The 22,374-nt window shown below is 42.1% G+C and overlaps 1 protein-coding gene and 1 long non-coding RNA gene across 2 annotated transcripts in view; one reads left to right on the top strand and one right to left on the bottom strand.

Moving 5' to 3' along the window:
* TMEM232 (transmembrane protein 232) overlaps positions 1–18,082 on the bottom strand; it is a 128,269-nt gene extending 110,187 nt beyond the window's left edge. The window contains exons 1-2 of the mRNA XM_030567470.1: positions 17,998–18,082; positions 7,395–7,548 (exon numbers count right to left, since the gene is read on the bottom strand). Of these exons, the coding sequence (XP_030423330.1) occupies positions 7,395–7,528 (134 nt within the window). The 5' untranslated portion in view covers positions 7,529–7,548; positions 17,998–18,082. The remainder of the gene's footprint in view (positions 1–7,394; positions 7,549–17,997) is intronic.
* Positions 1,854–14,890, top strand: LOC115653802. The gene is made up of 3 exons (XR_004001010.1): positions 1,854–2,163; positions 2,663–2,750; positions 14,210–14,890. It is a non-coding gene; the product is annotated as an uncharacterized LOC115653802 (long non-coding RNA).
* Positions 18,083–22,374: the final 4,292 nt, after the last annotated feature.

The raw sequence follows: 22,374 nt of genomic DNA, 5'->3' as shown, positions 1-22,374 counted from the left end.
CTGGGCACCGCATTTCAAGAAAGATGTGGAGAAATTGGAGAGGGTCCAGAGAAGAGCAACAAGAATGATTAAAGGTCTTGAGAACATGACCTATGAAGGAAGGCTGAAGGAATTGGGTTTGTTTAGTTTGGAAAAGAGAAGACTGAGAGGGGACCTGATAGCAGTTTTCAGGTATCTAAAAGGGTGTCATCAGGAGGAGGGAGAAAACTTGTTCACCTTGGCCTCCAATGGTAGAACAAGAAGCAATGGACTTAAACTGCAGCAAGGGAGATTTAGGTTGGACATTAGGAAAAAGTTCCTAACTGTCAGGGTAGTTAAACACTGGAATAGGTTGCCTAGGGAAGTTGTGGAATCTCCATCGCTGGAGATATTTAAGAGTAGGTTAGATAAATGTCTATCAGGGATGGTCTAGACAGTATTTGGTCCTGCCATGATGGCAGGGGACTGGACTCGATGACCTCTCGAGGTCCCTTCCAGTCCTAGAGTCTATGAGTCTATGAGTCTATGAGCCTCAACTTTTAATTTAAATGAAACTGCTGTACAATTTCCAGTGTGCACAGAATTTAGATTGAGCTTGTGCAGAGTACTCAGGACCTTGGCAGTCAGCAGCAGGTATGCTTAGAAACAGTGAGTTGGCATCAGTAATTAAGCAAAATGGAGAATTAAAATGAACATCAACATGAACAAAGAGATGAGGTAATATCTTTTATTGGATCAATTTCTGTTGGCAAGAGAGAGAAGCTTTCATGCTTACACAGAGTTCTTCACGGCTGCAACAACACTGCATCTATCATTAAGTTAAGGCAGGCAGGAATTAACCAGTAGATGGCAGACATATATAAGGCGGTAATTTCAGTATGAATCTACTAGAAAGAAGCATATGACGTGCCTTCGGATTATAGTAATTCAGGTGAGCACCCAGACTGGGCATCCCCAGAATATGGGGTGCACAGTGATGGCACAAAGCCACCTTCCCTGCCTCATTCCCCAATTCTTGTCCTGCACTGAATTCAGCTTGGCCAAACCAGGAAAACTGGACCCATCTTTTTTATTTTATTTTTTTACTTCTGGTGATTCACCAGTGTTATACAAGCTGATTTACAATTTAGAAACAAATCTGAGCCTGGGTCAGTGTGTTGGCTACAAAAAAAAACATACAGGGTTGACCTAAAGCCCATGGAATCTTTCCATTGGATCAAGCGCATAGTTACAATCCTACCTGGGTTGGGGGATGAATAAAAACTAATGAGTTTTTTCCATCTCTTATTTCTATGATTCTGTGATACGGAATACACATCAGAAATAGAAAGTACTGTGAGATTAGACATAGCATTTCAGCTTTCCTCAGGTGGTGGAAAAATGATATGTATGTTACATTTTATACAACCTCAGAGGAAGGTCCCAAGGCAAAATCATCCTCTCTGATCTACTTTTCTACTTCTAGTATATATTTTACAAATAACTTATGCCTTATCAATTATTTTACTCATAATAACTGCACTCTGTGATGCATTATTGAAAAGATAGAAGATTGCTCATTTGTAGCCTTATGTGTAGAAGCTGAACTGCTTAATTGGAAGCTTCTTACAGTCTGCGACAGCTCATCTTAATGAATATTTAATGGCAAAGTAATGTAGCTATTTTTAACTGACTGGTGCAAAAAGGAAGTCTTTATAAATATAGGCATTAGGGTCTAGTGACAGAGCATTACAGACAAGAAAGAAAAAAAATAATGTAGCGAGGCGGTGGGATACCCCACAGCTCCGCTGAGGGACGGACCTCCCGACACCAAAGTGGGCGGAGCCACTGGGTCCTGCGCCCGCCCCCCAGAGGTCATGGCGCAGACCCGGAAGTATAAAAGCTCACCTGTAGAGCTCAGTGGAGAACCAGCTGCCGCAGAGACCAGACATCTGCGGCCAAGCTCCCTCGGGGGAGACAGTAGAAGGCTGCAGCCAGCCTGAGGTTGCACCGGGCCGGCCGAGCCTACCCCTCGCTCGTTACCCCGAGGAGGACTGGCCGAGCCTACCCCGCTCCAGCTACCCAGAGGAGGAGCCGAGCCTGCCTCTTGCCAGCTACCCCGAGGAGCAACTGAGCCTACCGACCGCTACTTACCCGGAGGAACCGATGGTGTTCGAAACCGCCGGCGACGCTACCATGACTCAGGTACCCTACAAGGGGGAATGAGGAAGTAGCCCGGGGGAAGCCAACCCCCGTCTGGCTGCAACACTGCTGGTGTCTATGTCAGTGTGTTGAGGCAGGATCCCCACTGACAGCAGCGAGTTTCCGCCGCTGGTAGGGCCCCGGGCTGGGATGCAGTGGAGTGGCAGGGCCTGCGTCCCCCTCGCCACTCACTCCTTGGGCGGCAGACTCCCTCCTTTTACCTGGCCTGGAGAGGCTAGGACCTCCTGATATTGGAACTAGTGACTCAGTCCCTGCTGAAAGGCCTGAGTCTCTGACTATTTGCTTGCTGCCCCGCCCTGACCCAGGGCCTGGGCTGCTATTGAACTGCTGACTCAGCCCCTGCCTAAGGGCCTGAGTCTCTGACTGTTTGCTTGTTGCCTCGCCCTGACCGAGGGCCTGGGCCGCCACTTGACTGTTGACGCAGCCCCACTCCAAGGGCCTGAGCCCCTAACCGAGTGTGCGTTATTCCCCATGACTGCAGAGCCAGCGGCCAGCGAACTCGAGCGAGGCGGTGGGATACCCCACACCCCCGCTGAGGGATGAACCGCGGCAAAGCCGCACCACAAATAGTAAGCAGCTAGGCAGCAAAAACTGTCAGCTCTGAAACGTTACTAATCACTTCTGTTTAATCATTCTAAGGACCAGCTAGGAGAATATAATGCTACCAAAGCACTGCATAAATAGCCAGAGCTTAGATTGAGAAACACTGGTGATAAAAAAAAAAAAGATTTATTTCCTGTTACTCCTGTCGTTTACCAAATATCTACATATTATTTGTCCACATAATTCTTAAAGGAAAAATTATACAGTTACCAAAGTTACAATAACCAGTATTCTCTCTCCCTATCTTTCTTTCTCTGTATTTTGTTCCCTGCTTCCTTTTCTGTAGCTGGTTCTTCCATCCAATGTATCTATTGCTCTCTGCTATTTATCTTTCTCTGTGTCTGTTACTCTCTCCGTTTTCTCACACTTCACTTTCTTCATTAGCTTGGGCCAAATCCTGACCCCCTGACTCACTTGTGCAGTCCCATTGAACGGAACCAAACAGTTCAAGTGAGTCAAGCAGGCGTTATTTGGCTCTCTGTCAATTTCCTTTCATCTCTTTTTCTAAGGTCAAGCTAGTACCTGCAACATGAATGGAACACAGGTCCATCTATATTCAGAAAACAGACAGAGGCTAAAAATGGTTATCAGCAACAAATTCCCCACCACTCACCTCAGTTAGTGTTCAAAATAATTTAACTGCTAGCGTAGATCTGACAAATCCTTTTTGAACATAGGAATTGCTACACCAGACCATCAGTACATCTGCTTCAATATCCTGTCTCCAACAGCAACCTGCACAAGGTACCTCAGAAGAAAGTACAAGAATCCCACAGCTGACAATTAGGATATAACCTGTTCATAAAGATATTTTTACTAACCCCATCCAATCAGTGATTGTCTTATGCCCTGAATCATGAGGATTTACATGCCTTATATATATATATATGTTTTATTATAAATAATGCAACTATGGATGTTCACATAAATGTCTAAAAATTATCTGACAAAAATGTTGAAAATTAATTTAACAGTTTTTTGACAAGCTCTAATATGTACTTCAAATTATGCCTTCCAACATCCATTATTTTACATTTGCCAACAATGAGCTTCATCTGCCATTGTGCTTTCCATTCACCTAACTTTGCTAGGTCTTTCTGGAGTGCCTGATGGTTTTTCTCCTGTCTTGGCTATCCTACAGTATTTTGTATTATCGGCCAAATTTTCGCTGTTCATCCATCTTTTTCCAGTGATTAATTAATATATTAAACATTACCAATCCTAGTTTTATCCAACATGACCTCGACTACTACTCTTTATTTTTTGTCTCTTAATCAGTTTCTGACCCATGATGACACTTTACCTCTCACTCCATAAATATTTGATTTCCATAACAGCCTATTGTGAGAGATTTTCGTCAAAATTTTTTTGAGTCCAAATAAATTATGTCACAATTCTTGCTTATGCACTATTTTTGTGACTACTCCAAGAATTCTACTAGATTAGAGAGGTACAGCTATCCTTTATGATAACAGGGCTGATTTGTTTCTATAAGTCATATAGATGTTTCACCATTTTCACTACTCATTGTTTCAACCAAATTACCTAGTACTGAAGATATGGCTCACTGGTCAAGAATTCCCAGATCCCACCCACGCTCTTTTTAAAATGATGGTTACAATATTTGCTACTTTCTAGTCTTCTGATAACTTTCTGCTAATTTTAATGAAAGATTACTTAGTTATCTAGAAATTCAGCCAATTCATTCATAAGTTTTTTCAGAACTCCTGGATGAACTCCATCCATTATGGAATAATAACAAAGACAAGTTCCAAAAGGCTTCAGTCATTCTTTCTGAAATTATATTTAAAACTTTTTGTCTGATGAATGCTGCAGCTGCAGCATTTTCAACATCAGTTGTGAGGTGCCAGAGTGGCCATTTACTGATTAGGATACATTTTCTAAGAGATGGATTCTAGTATCATGCCTCTACACAAAATACTTTGCACACAGATCCAGCTGACGAGTGAAATAAATATCACCACAGGCATAGCATTTTTCTGCAGTCATGTTGTATTATTTTATTTCTGAGTTAACTGCCAGAACCAGTTGTCCTACTAGCAGTGTCTGGTCAATACATTTCCAAGCTCATAAACTACCTATTTGTTTATTCCTGATAGACTATCGCCATGGAGATCGTTAGTGTTGTTACAAACTGCTTCTTCGAAAAAGTAAAAATATATAACACAAATATCAGTTTTTTGTGTAGAGCATCACTATCATTCACTCATTACACAAATTGTACACATGTCCACAAAAAGCACAAGTTGCAGATCAATGGACCTGACAGACATAAAAGATTTTCAAGTTTTTTTGTGTTTTTTTTTAGGGAAGACATGGAGATATCTAATAGCTCAACTTTCTATTATATTGTAGATCTCTGATTTAGGATTATGCCCTCTTTAAGAAGTTTCCTTTTTCATTGTAAACTGAATTTACATATCTCATCTGAGATTCTAAATTTCTGAAAATTTCACTAGAATAAAGAGAAACTGTAAGAGAGTCCAAATCAAAATGGAGAAGAGTGATTTGGTTCTGTGTGATCAGCTTAGGTATTTTTTCAAGTTTAAGGTTGTTGTGTTATGGCCTTATCCAGAAAAAAAAAAATCAAAACTGTCTCAGTAAGCCAGAGCCTATCATGAATACTGGATCCAATTTTGGTGTCCACAATTCAAGGTGTTAATAAATTGGGGAGGGTTCAGAGAAGAGCCATGAGATTGATTAAAGAATTAAAACACATCTCATAGTGATAAACTAAATAGACTGAGTTCCTTTAGTCTAACAAAGAAAAGGTTAAGGGGTGACAATCCCAGTATCTGGGGAACAAATATTTGCTAATGGGATCTTCAGACTCGCAGATGTATGTATAACAGAATCCAATGGCTGGAAGTTGAAGTTAGACAAATCCAAACTGGAAATAAGGCATATGTTTTTAACAATGAGGATAATCAACTACTGGAACAGTTTACCAGGTGTCATGGTGGTTTCTCTATCAATAGCAATTTTCAAATCGAAACTGGATGTTTTTTAAAAGATATGTTTGAGTTCATACTAAATTGTTTTGGGGAAGTTCTATGCCCTATGTTATACAGGAGATCAGACTAGATAATCACAATGATTCTGGCCTTGGAATTTATGAATGTTTGATTTCAGGACCTTCTGAGTTTTGTAAGATCTTGGATATTTTTCAAGGGAGCTATGCTAATTGATATCAGCTAAAGATCTGGCCTTAAGTGATCTCAAATCATTTGGAATTTATCAGACTGCATCCATGTGACCAATTTTCCATAGCACTAAAGTGAGTCACAATGGTTGGGAATCTTGGCCTTAGACTTTAGTCTACTGAACGTGCTTCATGTAGAAGCAAGCTATTTGCATTACAAACACATATGCTAATCAGACCTGGTGTCTTCAAATGAACAATAAAACATCATAGGCATAGTTTGGGGAGTGCAGGGGGCATTGTCCTGCCAGAGGCGAGGCATGGGAGGGTGTCCCATGCCTCTCCTCCTCCCCCGCCCCCATTTCTGCAAGCACCAAGCTGCCCTGCAGGGCTTGCTTTGCTCAGCCTGCCCAGGAAGGGGTCTCTGTCCTTCCCACATTGTGCCTCCTCCCCCACCCCCCTGCCCTCTCCTGCACATTTCGGCTCGCCGTGAGCCAGAGTAATTTTTTCTCTGCGCTGTGGGTCGCTGCCTCGGCTGCTAGACGCCACCTCCTTGATCCTAGTGACCACCCCTTTCCTGTACAATGGTTAGTGCCCATGGAAGAGGGGCAGGACAATGGGAGACTGAGGGAAGAGTGGTGGGGGGAAGAGAGAGTGGGATGGGGCAGAGGACAGTGGAGAGAGAGGATGGGGAAGAGATGGGGATACAGGAATGGGTGGAGGGAAGAAGGAGCCTGGAATGTGGTGTCCTCTCGGCAGTAGCAGCAGCCTCAGCAGAGAAGCAGCGACAACAGCACCAGAGTAGTGACATCTCTGCAGCACCTTGTGCCAGAGTGGCTGCCAGCAGCAGCTGGGGCTCCCCCATTAAGCCAGCCCATCCCCCTCCCCAGCACCAGCAGCCCAAGTACCACTCTAGGCAGGGCGAGAGAGCCAGTGAGCCAAGGGAACTGAATTTGGTGTGCACATGTGTGCGTGCATGTGCGTGGCATGCTTTGCCGTGCCCAATATAGCAATCAAACTACACCTAGGTAAAGCATGTTGACGGAGTTAGATACCAGTTAGATGCCTAAGTGATGTGAAAAGGCAGGACCAATATTATCTGTAATAGGCCGGTTCTAGGTTTTGCAATCAACCATTCAAATTCCCTAAGCATTTGGATTAGGAGGAAGGGATGACTGAGAGTAAGCTTTCCATGAAATGCCTCTAAGGTGTACCTGACAGATGTCATTATTTTGTTGCTCTTACTGGGAGTGAACAATTTTTTTTCAAGTTTTATGCACATCCAGAGTTGAATGGCTATACAAATAATAAGGTGTTAGTCAACTCAAGAATTCTATACAAGAAGTTAATGATTCATAGAAACTAAAACTTAAAGAAACTTTGACCACATACTGTTCTACTGTAAATAATAAAGTGATCTTACAGTTTATATTTAAATTGCACTTACATAGGCTTGTCACTGTGGATTTCATATGAATGACTTGGCAAATATTTTCTCAAAAGTTCCTTTTGAAGTTCTTTATGTTGTCTATTGGATAATATTCCAAATCTGTGTACCACTGGCACTTTGATAATTGGCATCTTCTCATGCTATAATCAATCTAAAAATCACACAAAACAAATACAGAATACGTTACAATCCACTGAATTGGGATTTTTGATTGTATCCTCACTAGTGAGAGAAACAGCTATTCACAATCTATATGTGAAGACACATATCTTCTGCCATATTGTTCCTTCTCATAGGAACATCAGCATGCTCACAGAAGACAACAGTTACACTTTCTAAGAGATACCATAACAAGGTAGTCATGTATGACTTTGGGCAAGTTGTTTCAACTCTGTCCCATAGCTTCCTCATCTGTAAAATGAGATTAACAGCATTTTCCTACTTCACAGATGGACTGGGGGTGTCCAAAGAAGGGAACTGTTAGTTGTACTAATTAATTATTTGAGACTCTTGGATGGAAAGTGCTATACACAGTAAGTGCAAAGTATGATGCTATAAATGGAAGGGGGGATGAAAATAGGACCCTAGAGGTAACTAGATAGTATCATCTATTTACTTACTGCACATTTGTATGATTAAAGGAACTTTACTGTGATTAATATGACTTTAAAGACTGAATTTGCAAATGAGCCTTGTTCTGGTCCCTAAACTTGTACCCAAAATTTTGTATGCACAATCATTTGAAGCCCAAGAGACAAAATGTGTGCATGCAAATCTGGCAAATATCATTTGCATACACAAATTTTATACTTTGTGGCTACAAATTATTATACACAGACAAACAAAAATGCAAGCTTAGAAGCTGTTTTTGAATTTGTGGCCAGAGAGATCTATTCATATGCACAGAACACAAATACCTATTGCATTACAGTCAAGAGCGGTGCCAGGGTTTCTGACGCCTTAGGCAGACGGCCATTTCGTCGCCCCCCGCGGGTCCGGTGGACCTACCGCAGTCATGCCGGTGGATGGTCTGCTGCTGGAAAGGCTCCAGTGGAGCTGCCACAGTGATGCCGGCGGGCGGTCCGCTGGTCTAAAGGCTCCGGTAAACCTGCTGCAGGCAGGACTGCGGTAGGTCCGTCGGAGCCTTTAGACCAGCGTATTGTCCACCGAAATGACTACGGCAGCTCCACCGGAGCCTTTCCAGCAGCGGCCGTCCGCCAGTGTGACTGCGATAGGTCCACCGGACCCGTGTGCCGCCCCACCGGCAAAATAGCACCCCCCAAAAAATTCTGGCACCCTAGGCCATTGCCTAGGTCACCTAAATGGTAGCGCCGGCCCTGATTACAGTTGTAATAATGTGAGGGTTCACTTATCAACTGATACAGATAATACAAAAGTGTCACTTGTTAATCCTACTAAACTATTGAATCCATGGATCTATACTGAATCAATGGAAGACAGAAAATTCAAGTATGAAACACTGACATAAAAATATTTTCAGCCTTATCTCTTTTGTATCGGAAGTTCTCAGATCATTTGGGGCCTGACTGAGCAAAAACATGTCTCACTTCAATAAAATGCAAGATTTTGGAAGCACACTTTTTACCAAATCATGCCCAGGGTATAAAATAGCACCCATTAGCCAGCAAGATACAGGTAGTCACCATAATGGAGAACTACAGGTATCCTATCCATAGATTAACGCTGATTTTTTTGTATGGCTTTATCAGTTTAATTCAGACAATTAACAATATCTGAATACAGTTTTTTGTCTCAATGTACTTTGTTTTGTTCACTTTAAAATGGTGTATATAGCATAGAGCCAAATTCAAGCAAGACATCTTAACACAATCAGGAAGAGCAGGCATCTAATGTGTTACAAATTGTGCTCAGAAGCAGAAGGGATACATTCTGTAGCCAGGAGCAAGCTACCATGGCTGGTAGTAGATTACAGCTCAGAGTTGGGAGTGAGTCTGTGGAGAAGTACAAGCCAGAAAATGACTCACAAGTGGGGATTCGAGGTGGGAATTAAGACAGCAGCCAAAAAATAGAAACCTGAAAATCCTGGGAGGATTGAGCACAGTGAAATTTTGGAGGAAAACAAGGAGAAATACAGCCCTCTTCTGGCCCATCTCTGTTGTGGTTGAAGTTTTATATACTGATAGAGAATGGGCTCCCTATTCATATTTGGCAAAAATGCAGCTGTAGAAATCCTTATTCACAGCCAGAGCTGTAAACACACATCTTTCTCTCTTTGGAGAGGAAGCAGTATAGTGTAAGTTCCAGTACTTAAGTTGCTACTGAAACTTTTCTATAAGTGTAGGGTTATTTAAATAGATAGTATCTGGTTTTTAGTTTAGTTGACCAGATACTGAATTTCTAAGGTGTACTCACCTCCAACTACTAGCTCCTCCTGATTATAAGTACCAGGAAAGAAAGAAAGAAAGAAAGAAATGATTTTTAACTCAAGACTGCTGAGGTGCTAGCTAAATGTTGGCTTGGGTTTCTTTTTTTTTTCTCTTTTATTGTTGTTGCATTTGTTAAAAAAAAACAGGGTTTAATAGCAGAACTTAATCAATATAAAATATTCAATATACAAAATCCTAAAGTACAGAAAATGCTTATAACATACATACAAAATTTAGAATATTTTCCCATATAAAGAACCATTGGCTAAAAAAAAAATACAAATGAAAAAAAAATTGTCATTTATCTACTCACTTATGCAGAAGAATTTCACTGAGACTGTTAAAATGCTAAACTCTTGATATGTTTATCTGCCTTATTTTTATGGCATTGAGCAGAAACTTCATACAGAATCTTCAGCTAGAATGCAGATTTCTCCTTGAAAGGTTATTCTTTTTCAATACAAAAAAAGCCATTTGGGATTAAGTTTCAAACTGTTGCTTTAAAGCTAGAGCTTTTTTTAAAAAGTAACTAAATACCAATTATTAACATAGAACTTTTGGTATGAACTGTCTTTTTGACAATGACTAAGATTTTTAAGTTGAGACACATTTTACAACTGCACAGCCTCCATTTATCTTTTTTTTCCCCTCCAAGGACTTAACAGCCTTTACTTCATGAAATATTCTTAAAGACCTTGTCTGATACTGCATTACAGTGCCAAGAAAATAAAGAATTTGTCAATTCAAGTCATCTGAGGCCACTTATTATGGCAAATTATGATGGTAAACAATGTCAAGGCAAGTCATTACAATATCAAAATACTGTCAGTGTGAGATGTACTAACATCAAAATTTTTAAAAAGACAGAAAATGAAACAAAAATAGCTAGTAAAATAAATAATCCTTATGAATCATACAGGGCTTTTGATCTTCAAGGTTCTTACACAAATTAACTAGTCATGAAGAGTTTAAACAAACTAAAAAAAAAAACACCCAAATCCCATGACCCAGAAATTTTGTGTTAAATTTAGCATAGTACCCCAGCTTTTCTCTATTTTTGTTTAGAGGCTACAGCATGAATTACAGGAGGCTAAAGCGGGCTTGCTCTGCAGTGGTGAGTAAGTGTGGGAAAGAAGGTGCAGTAGAGAAAGAAGTTGTCCTTGAACAAATTGTCAGGCCACACGTTTAGGAGAGTCCTGGGAGGAAGAGCCAAGCACTGCATCATGTCCTCAGGAGGAATGGATTTATAGCTTGGAGAAGTGTGTGTAGCCATCCCAGTAAGTGTTAGTTAGCAGATGGCAGACATCTATATATAATCTACCTCAGAGATGCATCAAGTGTGCAAGCTTGTCTTCTGGAATGCTGTCTTACCCTAAAAGGATTACTAGGGCAAAGGATGTACAGGCAGTGTTTCTTCTAATTATGGTGCCAGCTGGGGCAAGATTTGATTCCAGCTCCTTTATCAGAGTATAAAAATGGTATTTTACAAAAGGCCGAATCCCAAACGCACTGCAGTCAATAGAAAGTTTCTAAAAATTATGGGTGATAATTTTCTACCATAAAGGTATTGCACCCATGCGAGATATCTCTATATTGGACCTCATTAAGAAGAATAAAATGAATTGATCACTCCACTGGAAGTTGATGGTTGTGTAAGGAACAGTGATCATTACCAGATTATATTCAAGATGGGCAAAAAGAGGACAGTCCCAACCAGTAACATATGTACTTGGTACTTTAAAAGGGCTAATTTCTACAACTGAGGAATTATCAGCAAAATAGACTGGAAGAAAAAAATTAGACAAAAGTATAAATGAAAATTGAGAACTGTTGAAGAATTTATTAGATGGCCCCATCCAATCCCCCCTGTTTGCTGACAGCCCCTCCCGGGACCTCTGCCCCATCCACACACCCCCGCTCCCTGTCCCCTGACCGCCCCCGCCACCCATTCAACCCCCTCATCTCATTCCTGACACACACACCCCGGACCCCTACCCCATCCAACCACCCCTTCTCCCTGTCCCCTGACTGCCCCCGGAACCCCTGCCCCTGACTGCCCCATCACTCCATCCAACTCCCCCCGACTCCTGACTGCCCCTCTGGGACCCCTGCCCCCATTGAACCCCCTGTTCCCCACCCTCTGACCTCCCTGACTCCTATCCACACCTCCACCCTCTGACGACCACCCCAAACTCCCCTGCCTTCTATCCAACCCCCCTGCTCCCTGCCCCCTTACCGTGCTGCCTGGAGCACCAGTGGCTGGCAACACTATAGCTGCGCCGCCCAACTGGAGCCAGCCATGCCACTGCGCAGCACAGAGCACCAGGTCAGGCTGGGCTCTGCAGCTGCACTGCCCCAGGAGCTCGCAGCCCAGCCGCCAGAGCATTGCACTGGAGCATTGTACCAGCTGCTTCAGAGGAAGATGTAAGAAAGCCTGTAATAGGCAATTATGAGATAACTTGCCTTCAGAGAAAATTTTCTACTAACCCCCAATAGTTAAAGATTTGTTGATGCTCTGAAGCATGAGGATTTATAACCCATCCAAAATGGTTGTTTTTAGGTGTGTGTGTTTGTTTGTTTTTGTTGTGTTGTTTCAAATATTTACTATTATGACTGTGGATTTATTTGTTATTCCAAGAAACCTCCAATTCTTTTTTTTTTAATTGTGCTAAACTCTTAGACTCAATTGTATGATTTGACACCTTTCAGTTTCATTGAATAGCCCCTTATATTTGTTTTATGAAAAAGAATGACTAAAAGTTCCTGTGCTACTTTCTCCATATCATTCATTGCCATGCATCTTTTTTGTGTCCCCTTTCATTCATCTCCTTTTAAGGGGAATATTCCCAATACACCGCTACCTCGATATAACGCCACCCAATAAAACATGAATTTGGATATAACACGGTAAAGCAGTGCTCTAGGGGGGCGAGGCTGCGCACTCTGGTGGATCAAATCAAGTTCAATACAACATGGTTTCACCTATAACGCAGTAAGATTTTTTGGCTCCCAAGGACAGCGTTATATCAAGGTAGAGGTGTATTTTCTCTCTTCAAATGGGACTATTCATATGAGCATTTCCATGCTCATAAATAATTATTTTTGCCCATATTCATAGAACCATACAATCATAGAACTGGAAGGGACCTCGAGAGGTCATCTAGTCCAGTCCCCTGCACTCAAGGCAGGACTAAGTATTATCTAGTCCATCCCTGACAGGTGTTTGTCCAACCTGCTCTTAAAAATCCCCAATGATGGAGATTCTACAACTTCCCTAGGCAATTTATTCCAGTGCTTAACCACTCTGACAGCTAGGAAGTTTTTCCTTATGTCCAACCTAAACTGTCCTTGCTGCAATTTAAGCCTATTGTTCTTCTTAACCTCTGAGGATAGGACAAGAAACAATTTTTCTCCCTCCTCCTTGTAACAACCTTTTATGTACTTGAAAACTGTTAGAATGTCCCCTATCAGTCTTCTCTTCTCCAGACTAAACAATCCCAATTTTTTCAATCTTCCCTGACAGGTCATGTTTTCTAGACCTTTAATCATTTTTGTTGCTCTTCTCTGGACTTTCTTCAATTTGTCCACATCTTTCCTGAAATGTGGTGCCCAGAACTGGAAACAATACTCCAGCTGAGGCCTAATCAGCGCTGAGTAGAGCGGAAGAATTACTTCTCTTGTCTGGCTTACAATACTCCTGCTAATATATCCCAGAATGATGTTTGCTTTTTTTGGAACATCATTACACTGTTGACTCATATTTAGCTTGTGATCCACTATGACCCCAAGATCCCTTTCCGCAGTACTCCTTCCTAGGCAGTCATTTCTCATTTTGAACAATTGATATGAGGTAACCAAAAATGAATATACGGTAATATTCCAGGTGAGGGCTTATCTTTGATTTATATAATTATATAATTTATAATATTTCCCATATTCTCCATCTGATTCCATATTAAGGTTTTGGCTCAATTTCATTTCTTCCAGTAGCTAGTTCCACAGTCAAGTACTCTCAGTCAAAAACATTTTATCTCTTTATTTTATACCACAAAATGTACTAAAATACAATAAATAAACTGAACTAAGCAAATACATGGAATGATTAGTGGTGCACTGGCATATTATTGCATACCTAATTCAGGACCAGCTTTTGCAGCAAACATGGTTGTTAACAAACTTGATATAACTACATTCAGGAGCCAGAACTTTTCAAAACTGTAGTCTCCGAACCATCTCACCCAGTTACAGTCATAAAGAAATGAGAATGAGTACTACTATCTAAGGAAAAAAGAAGATTACTCTGAATTTATGAAAAGTAATTCCAATTTTCTCATGGTCATGATGTTGAATCACTATTTCACCTATGTTAATTCCAAATTAATCTAAATTATTTTTTTCTTACAGAAAGATCCAGCAGCAAGCCCACAATTTTAAATCAGGTTCTGTGACTCCCATCAACTAAAACTTCAGTCACTATACCATTACTTTTACTGTTGTAAAAAGCATGACTGTAGTATTGTTTCCACCCCAACCTACTCATGGGATCTGTCTGCACATTCCTGCCAAAATACCTTGTACCCTACCTTTCTTATTCAGCATACTAATAACATTTTAAATTGCCTAAATTTACAATATGCTCTATTTGCATGATATAATGTAATGTTTCTGATTCTCCTCTCTGTCTGCTTGTGTTAACTGGGACTGTCTTCACTGATAGGCTGGGAAATAGACCCCACCACCACTGGGCCTGCTCTATAAGGTCTATGTGGCTAAATCCCTGAATACGTGGAAAAACACATAGATATGTATTTATACAATAGTCTGTCTATGTTTTCAATTTTCAGAAATTGCTAAAGGGATTTGTTAAAAACCCAGCAAATTATCCCTACAAAACTAGTACTGTAACGACCAATAATAAAAAGATTAAGGAAATTCAGTCTGATACGCCATCCTTGTCCTATCCCTTTCATTCCTGTGTTATGCTGACATATTGCTATACTGAATGATCTAATTTATAATGTAATATGCGCAACATCAAGGAGCAACTAGCCAAGAAGTTAAGGAATAAGTCTCAGCTTTTTAACTCATTTTTTTCCTTGCCTCTCCTGGTGTGTGTCACACTCTCAAGGGTATATATCATCAGCTTGATGCAGGAGGAAAGGGGAGTTTACATGCTAATCCCCACTAAAACTAGTGAGATTTATGCATGGTAAATTACCCTGTGCAGTAAAATGAGAACATGTTCTTTGTTACATACATAATTTTTTGTTGAAATAAAGACAGTGTATAATATTTACAAATAAAATTAAGATAACCTTTGCATGATATCTTAGAAGTTAGAGACAGAAAAGATATAAAGCCATATATTTAATCTCGCAGCCAGTTCAGGACTCTTCCTTACACTGAGTATAGAGTATTTTCCTCTGCAGTGGCTCCAGGGTCATCTATTTAGACAGCCCTGTGCCTCTCAGGGATCTTGGGAGAACCACATTATCTGGATGAAAAGCTTCCATCTCAATCTGAGGAGTGGCAACCTTGCAAACCCACCTCTTCCTCCCAGCCCACTTTGCCTCCTGACAGAAAGATCTGGAGGGAACCTCACCACATTTCCCTCCTATGTATTCTTGCCCTGTTTCCCCCCCCCCCTCGAGAAAGGGAAAAAATTGATCCACTGAGATCTATTTAGGCTATGGAAGGGAAGTAGTGATGGCCTTGTCTCTTGGGACATTTACAGCTGCAGAGGACAACTCTCTAGGGCCCCCAGGCAAGACAGCTCCTAGCCTATGTAATTAGAATACCAAAGAATCACAATGTTGAAAACTACACAACTATAAAATTCCAAAAAGATTGCAGTATAAATAACTGCTGATATACAGTTAAGGCAAAATTTTCCCAGCGTCGGTCCAGGCAATCCCACTGGGCCAAGTTCTGCTCTTCATAATACCCATGCAACCTCAATGATTTTTGTAATCATTTTAGAGCATTCATGGATATTCAACCAATCAGATTGCTCACCTTATAAACCTGCATAATGCCTTGAATAAGTTGGACACTTGGCGCTAGATCTGTCAAAAAACAGTCCATTTCTTTGTAAAAGCATCAGTTGAACAGTGAGAGAAAGGAGAAACAAATTTAGGCCCAATTGCTTGCATGTCTGCAAGCTGAGAGGGTCCCAGAGCCTGCGCTGCAGCCCAATTCTACATTGCAATTAAACAGCCCCACAGCCAGAGACCCGGAAGCCTGAGTCAGCGGGCAAAGGCCAGCCAGGGGGTTTTAATTGCAGTGTAGACATACTTAATGTGCTGTCAAGCACACATAGTAAACAACCTCAAAAATTGAGAACAATTTTTTTTCTTCAGTATCGTTCATTGATAGTAATCATTTAGGCCCCGATCCTGCAAATACTTATACACACATGCTTAATTTTACTACCATGAGTAATCCCGCTGATTTACAGTAGTAAAGTTAAGCATGTGCATAAGTGTTTGCAGAATCAAGGCTTTAGGTGTTACTTATAATCAAAGTAGGTTAAAAAAACGCATTATTTTAGCTTGTGGTTTCCCTCTAATAAAGTGAAAGGAATTAAAATATCTTGGCTTATTAATAGAAAATTTCTACAATATCATTTTGTTTCCCATTATGAGTATTTATTATTCATTAAGTGCTGATAATAGGCCAAGCACTGTACAAGACACAAGCTGAAGTGACGCTGGCAGAATTTACAATCTACAGCCCTGATCACACAAACACTCAGTCATTTGCTTACTACCTTGACTAGTCTCACTGAAATCATTGAAACTGCTCCTGGTAGTAAGCACGATCCTAAATGTTTGCCAGATCAGGGTCTAAGGCTCTGCTCTTGCAAAAAATTACTTTACACACTGACAAGTATCAGAGGGTAGCCGTGTTAGTCTGGATCTGTAAAAGCAGCAAAGAATCCTGTGGCACCTTATAGACTAACAGACGTTTTGGAGCATGAGCTTTCGTGGGTGAATACCCACTTCCTCAGATGCATGTAATGGAAATATCCAGGGGCAGGTATATATATGTGTGCTAGCAAGCAAGCTAGAGATAACGAGGTCAATTCAATCAGGGAGGATGAGGCCCTGTTCTAGCTCAGGATTGAACAAAGACTGTGAATGGCTTGCCAACTACAGAACCAGTTTCTCCTCTCTTGGTTTTCACACCTCAACTGCTAGAACAGGGCCTCATCCTCCCTGATTGAATTGACCTCGTTATCTCTAGCTTGCTTGCTAGCACACATATATATACCTGCCCCTGGATATTTCCATTACATGCATCTGAGGAAGTGGGTATTCACCCACGAAAGCTCATGCTCCAAAACGTCTGTTAGTCTATAAGGTGCCACAGGATTCTTTGCTGCTTTTACACACTGAGTAATCTCACTGAAATCAATGGACCACTTGCAGCACATAAAGTTATACAAGTGGATAAGTCTTTGTAGGATCAGGGTTTACCACAAATACTTAAGCATGTGCATAGCTTTAAGCTCATGATTCATGAATAGTCAATGCCTTGACTTCAATGGGAGTATTCCCATGTGCAAAGTGATGCAAATTCAAATTTACAAGATAGGAAGGAAGAAACAGAGGAGTAGTTTATTCTGTCATAAGTAAAGCAATTGTTTGAGAGAAGTTGTGTGTATTAGTCAAAGAGAGCCAGGAGTGAAGGCAGGTTGTATTTATGCAGCTTTACAAGCAATGTGAAAAGACTGGGAAGTTGTCAGAAGTAATATCAGGGATTGCTAGGGTTTCTTTATGGAGTCATTCCATATTAACTAACAAATATCTTCCCTTGAAAGCTGTGGTATAATTTTGGCTTAGTGAGATGAAAATTAATCACAAAGGGAATTCACTTGACTTTGGCACTAGATTTAACAGGTTCCTTAGCATGACAACAGCCTTCTGGATGTATGCAAAATGTAGAGCAAGTAACACTGATACCTGAACGGAATCGAAAAGTCAGACTGTCCTTGGCAGGGCAGGAGAGGAAAGGAGATGGCAAGGCCACTAGCGTATCAGAGATGCAACGTGCATTCTGGAGCAGGGCTGATGGCGCATGGGGGACTCCAAGGGGAGGTTGGCAATCCCTGAACCTCAGACGTTTTAGAGACATTCTCGTGCCATCGCCAGGGCACCCAGACTCTGGGCACAGAGCCTCCTCCCGCTTACCTGAGTGTGACGGGAGTGGAGGCAGGAGCGTCCCTCAGCACCCAGCCAAAGCGACTCGCCTGCCAGGCCTCCGGCCGGTGCTCAGCCGCCGCCGCCGCCGCCGGGGCGGTTGCTAAGGACGCAGTTAGGTTGGCTCCCAACCCATTGTGACGGGGGGAGGAGACGCTTCCGGCCGGCCGCAGCAACCGGCCCGGCGGCTGCAAACCGTGAGTTGGAGGCGAGTTGTCAGTGCAGCTTGATACTCTACGCGCGCTCCCCTTGTGCGAGGAGGAAGCTGGGGAACGGGGCAGCCCCAGGGCGGGAAGGGCCTGGCTCAGCAGCGGGAGCCTGCAGGCAGAAAGCTCGTAGAGACAGGCGGGGGCTGGGATTGCACCTGGCCAGCGGTTAGCGACTGTAGGAGGGGACAGGCAGGGGGCACCGGGGGGGTCTCGATGGGCCGAGGTTCCTCGCCTTGCTTCGCACACATTCTTCTCTCCTCTGCTGGGTTCGGAGTTGGCCGCCACACGTTTGGGGGCTCAGTCCAGTTTTCCCACCTCCCCCGACGTGTCGGCGGGTTCTGAAGTTACTGCCCCCGGCCCAGCGCCACACCAGTTTGGCAATCTCTCTGCCCCTTGCAGCTGGTGGGAATGTTGGAGGGATTGCAACCCTCCCTCCGCTCAGAGCTGCTGTCATGGCTCCGTATTAATCGTTGTTATTGTTACAAATTGCAGAAATCGGACAGGTTAAGGCATGAGACGGAAATGGGTGTGCTTCAAAAATGAATCCCGGGTTATTTTGAGATTCATGTTCCAATGGTTTTCTTGTGACATGCTTTTCAGGCCTTTGTCACTGACAAAGAGGTCTTAGCAAATTGAGTGGTGACTTTTCACTTTGTCTCCAGCCTCCTCACCGTCACCTGGGCAAGGAAATGCTAGTCTAAATTATTCTGTCCATCATGTGGTTGCACAGAGATATTTAAAAAAAAAAACTTTTCATGGGGGTACCTCAGCCATTCCTTAGCATTTTGTTGCAAGCATATTCACCTCCACTCCCGCCTGGTGGTTGTTTTTTTCCTGGCTAACTCCCTATCCGTGACTAATCTGGTAACAAAAAGCCAGCAATAATATATCTTTGTTCTGTTTTATTGATATGGACAGATAATACTAGACTGTAAGTGCCTCCATCAACACATCACATTGGTGAGAACTGTAATTTCTCTTTTCAGCTTCGATGACATTTTGTGTCAAGCCTATTACAAATTTACCACACTACCCTGAGGACACAACCATCAGTATTAACTCTGAAAGAACAAGATACCTATGTAATATAATTAGCTGTGTATTACATTACCAACTGCATTTGCCCATTGTCACTGATACTTAGCCTTTTGCCCTTCTCTTCAAACTAAAGACTACTTCCTAAATATCTGACAGTGAGTGATCAAGCAAGTTTAGTAGTTAAGGTTGGCACAGACTGTTTCCGACTGGTTCTGGCTTGTCCCCCACATATGCCAGCTAAAGCAAATAAAGCATTTTTTCAGGCATATGGCAGACACGAGAATCATAGACTTCTACTCGATATAACACAACACGATATAACACAAAGTCAGATATAACGTGGTAAAGCAGTGCTCCGGGATGAGGGGGTGGGGCGCTGCGCACTCTGGTGGATCAAAGCAAGTTCGATATAATGTGGCTTCACCTATAACACGGTAAGAATTTTTTGGCTCCAGAGGACAGTGTTATATCGAGGTAGAGGTGTATTTGAATTTTATTGTTATATTGGGACTGAAATCAAGTCTATACTAACCTGTGTGAATGTGAAATATTTTATAATTTATACTTGTCATAAACAGATTGTTAAGGGTCAATGTCTCTTCTACCTGTGAAGGGTTACAAGCAGGGAACTGGACACCTGACCAGAAGACCAATCAGAAGACAAGATACTTTTAGATTTGGGTGGAGGGAAGCTTTTGTGTGTGTTCTTTGTCCGTTGTGTGTTCTTCTCTCGAAGGGTCTGAGAGAAACCAGACATTACTACAGGCTCTCTAAGTTTCTTTTCAAATACTTACTTTTTCCTTTCTTTTATTAAAAGATTTCTTTTACAGAACCTGATTGATTTTTTTCCCTTGTTTCCCTTGTTTTATTCCAGAGGATTGGGATAACTCACCAGGAGGGGTGGGGGAGACGGGAGGGGGAGAGAGAGAATCTCTGTTTTCCTTGAATCTGTTTGCCTCTTTGTGGAAGGGAAGGGAGATGCTTCTCTGTATGGTGAATTAAGAGGTTGGATCAGTATCTCTCAGGATAGCCCAGGGAGGGAAATTCTGGGAGGGGGAAAGGTGGGGGAATGGTTTATTTCTCCTTGTTTAAAGAACCCAAGTGATCTGGGTTCTTGGGGTCCCCAGGGAAGGTTGGGGAGGTCAGAGTGTCCCAAAACACTATATTTTTGGGTGGTGGCAGTGCTATCAGATCTAAGCTGGTAATTAAGCTTAGAGGATTCAAGTGCTAGTATCTCATTTTCTGAACTCTAAGGTTCAGATCTGAGAGGGAATGCTATGACATGGTTGGCAGCTGAGTGGAATAGATAAGAATCCAAAAGCCAGTAAGATTGTTAATTTGCTTCTCTGCTAGCTGGTTATAAGCAGAGGGAAGGGGTTTATTTTTTTTAAACTGCAGCCAGAGAATTTTTTTTTCTTCCTTGCTCGTTCTAGTTGTGCATAGGGAGGGCTATTAAGGTTTGATGACGGTCATTTGTTAAACAAAGCAACCTTAAGTGGTCAGCAACACACTCCAGCCAGGACACATTTGTAAATGAAAGAGAGTTTTCTTTTGCTTTTTAACTCTTTCAAGAGAGGCTAGTAAGTTAAAAAGGACTCTGTTGCTAAGCAACCCCAGGAAGCCAACAGAGAACCAGCATTTCAGGCAGTAAACACCAGAGGGCGCCTCAGCACCAGAAAGCAGGAAACATGACTTCCAGGGGAAAAGTGGATGCAGAGGAACAAATCAAAGAGGCAGACCACAGGCGAGACATGGAAAAAAAACTACAAGAGATGGAGCTGAGAGAAAGAGAAAGAGAGGCGGCCCACAAAAGAGAACAAGAAGACAGAGAGGCAGCCTACAAAAGAGAGCAAGCAGCCAAAGATGCAGACCACCAAAGACAGCTGGAACTCCAGAGGGAGACCTACCAGCAGGCCCTTGTCAAGTATAATTCCCAATTCTGGACCTTAGCATCCAAAATATGGGTACTAGCATGAATTCCCCTAAGCTTAATTACCAGTTTAGATCTGATAGGCTGCCACCAATCAAGAATTTTTAGGGCCTGATACCCTCTGGTCCCCCCAAAACCTTCCCAGGGGACCCCAAGACCCAGATTCCTTGAGTCTCACAACAAAGGGAAATAAGCCATTCCCTCCCCCCTCCCTTCTTCCTCCCAGCTCCTTCCCGCCCTGGGAACACTAGGAGATCGCCTGATTCAACTTTTTGAATTACCACACCGAGAGGAGTGTTACCTGCCCCCTCACCCAGAGGCAATACAAGCTGCGTGAATATAACACAAAGAGAAAATTTATCCTTCCCTTCTCCCCACCAATTCCCTTGAACTTTAACTAGGAGAAAAAAAATTAAACAGGTCTTAAAAGCAAAACTTTTAATAAGAAAGAAAGGAAAAGTAAAAGGTTTATCTCTGCCCTTAGATGGTAGAAAGTTACAGGGTCTTTCAACTATAAACAATAGAAAGAAACTTTCTCCAGCAGAAACACAATTTAAGCTACTTCCAGCAAGTACACATATGTGAATGAAAAAAAAAAAACAAATTAAAAGACTGTGACCGCCTTTTCTTACTCACAATTCTGAATAGATAAGAGACTGTAGCAGGGAGATTGGCAGAAACCTGGTTGCACCTCTAGTCCCGTCCAGGACCCAAAGAGAACAAACCCCAAACCCACAAACAAAGGCTTCCCTCCACGAGATTTGAAAGTATCTTGTCTCCTGATTGGTCCTCTGGTCAGTTGTTTGCAGGTCACTGTTTGTTAACCCTTTATAGGTGAAAGAGATATTAACCCTTAGCTATCTGACAGCCCTGGAATTAGAAAAGGCTAAGCAACAGAACACAGCCAATCCTAACAACCCTTCGCCAATAATTGTTCCACATCCCAAGAAATTTCCCACCTACAAGGCAGGTGATGACACTGAGGCCTTCTTAGAAAATTTTGAAAGAGCCTGCCTTGGGTACAGCATCTCTGAAGACCAGTACATGGTAGACTTGAGGCCATTGCTCAGTGGACCCTTAGCAGAGGTGGCGGCTGAAATGCCTAAGGAGAAAATGAACGATTATAAACTTTTTCAAACCAAGGCCAGATACAGAATGGGGATAATACCTGAACATGCCCATCAGCGGTTC

The sequence above is a fragment of the Gopherus evgoodei genome, chromosome 6, assembly GCF_007399415.2.
Source record: "Gopherus evgoodei ecotype Sinaloan lineage chromosome 6, rGopEvg1_v1.p, whole genome shotgun sequence".
NCBI lineage: Eukaryota > Metazoa > Chordata > Testudines > Testudinidae > Gopherus > Gopherus evgoodei.
Note: the sequence above shows the minus strand (reverse complement) of the source record. Positions and strands in the feature narration are given on the sequence as shown.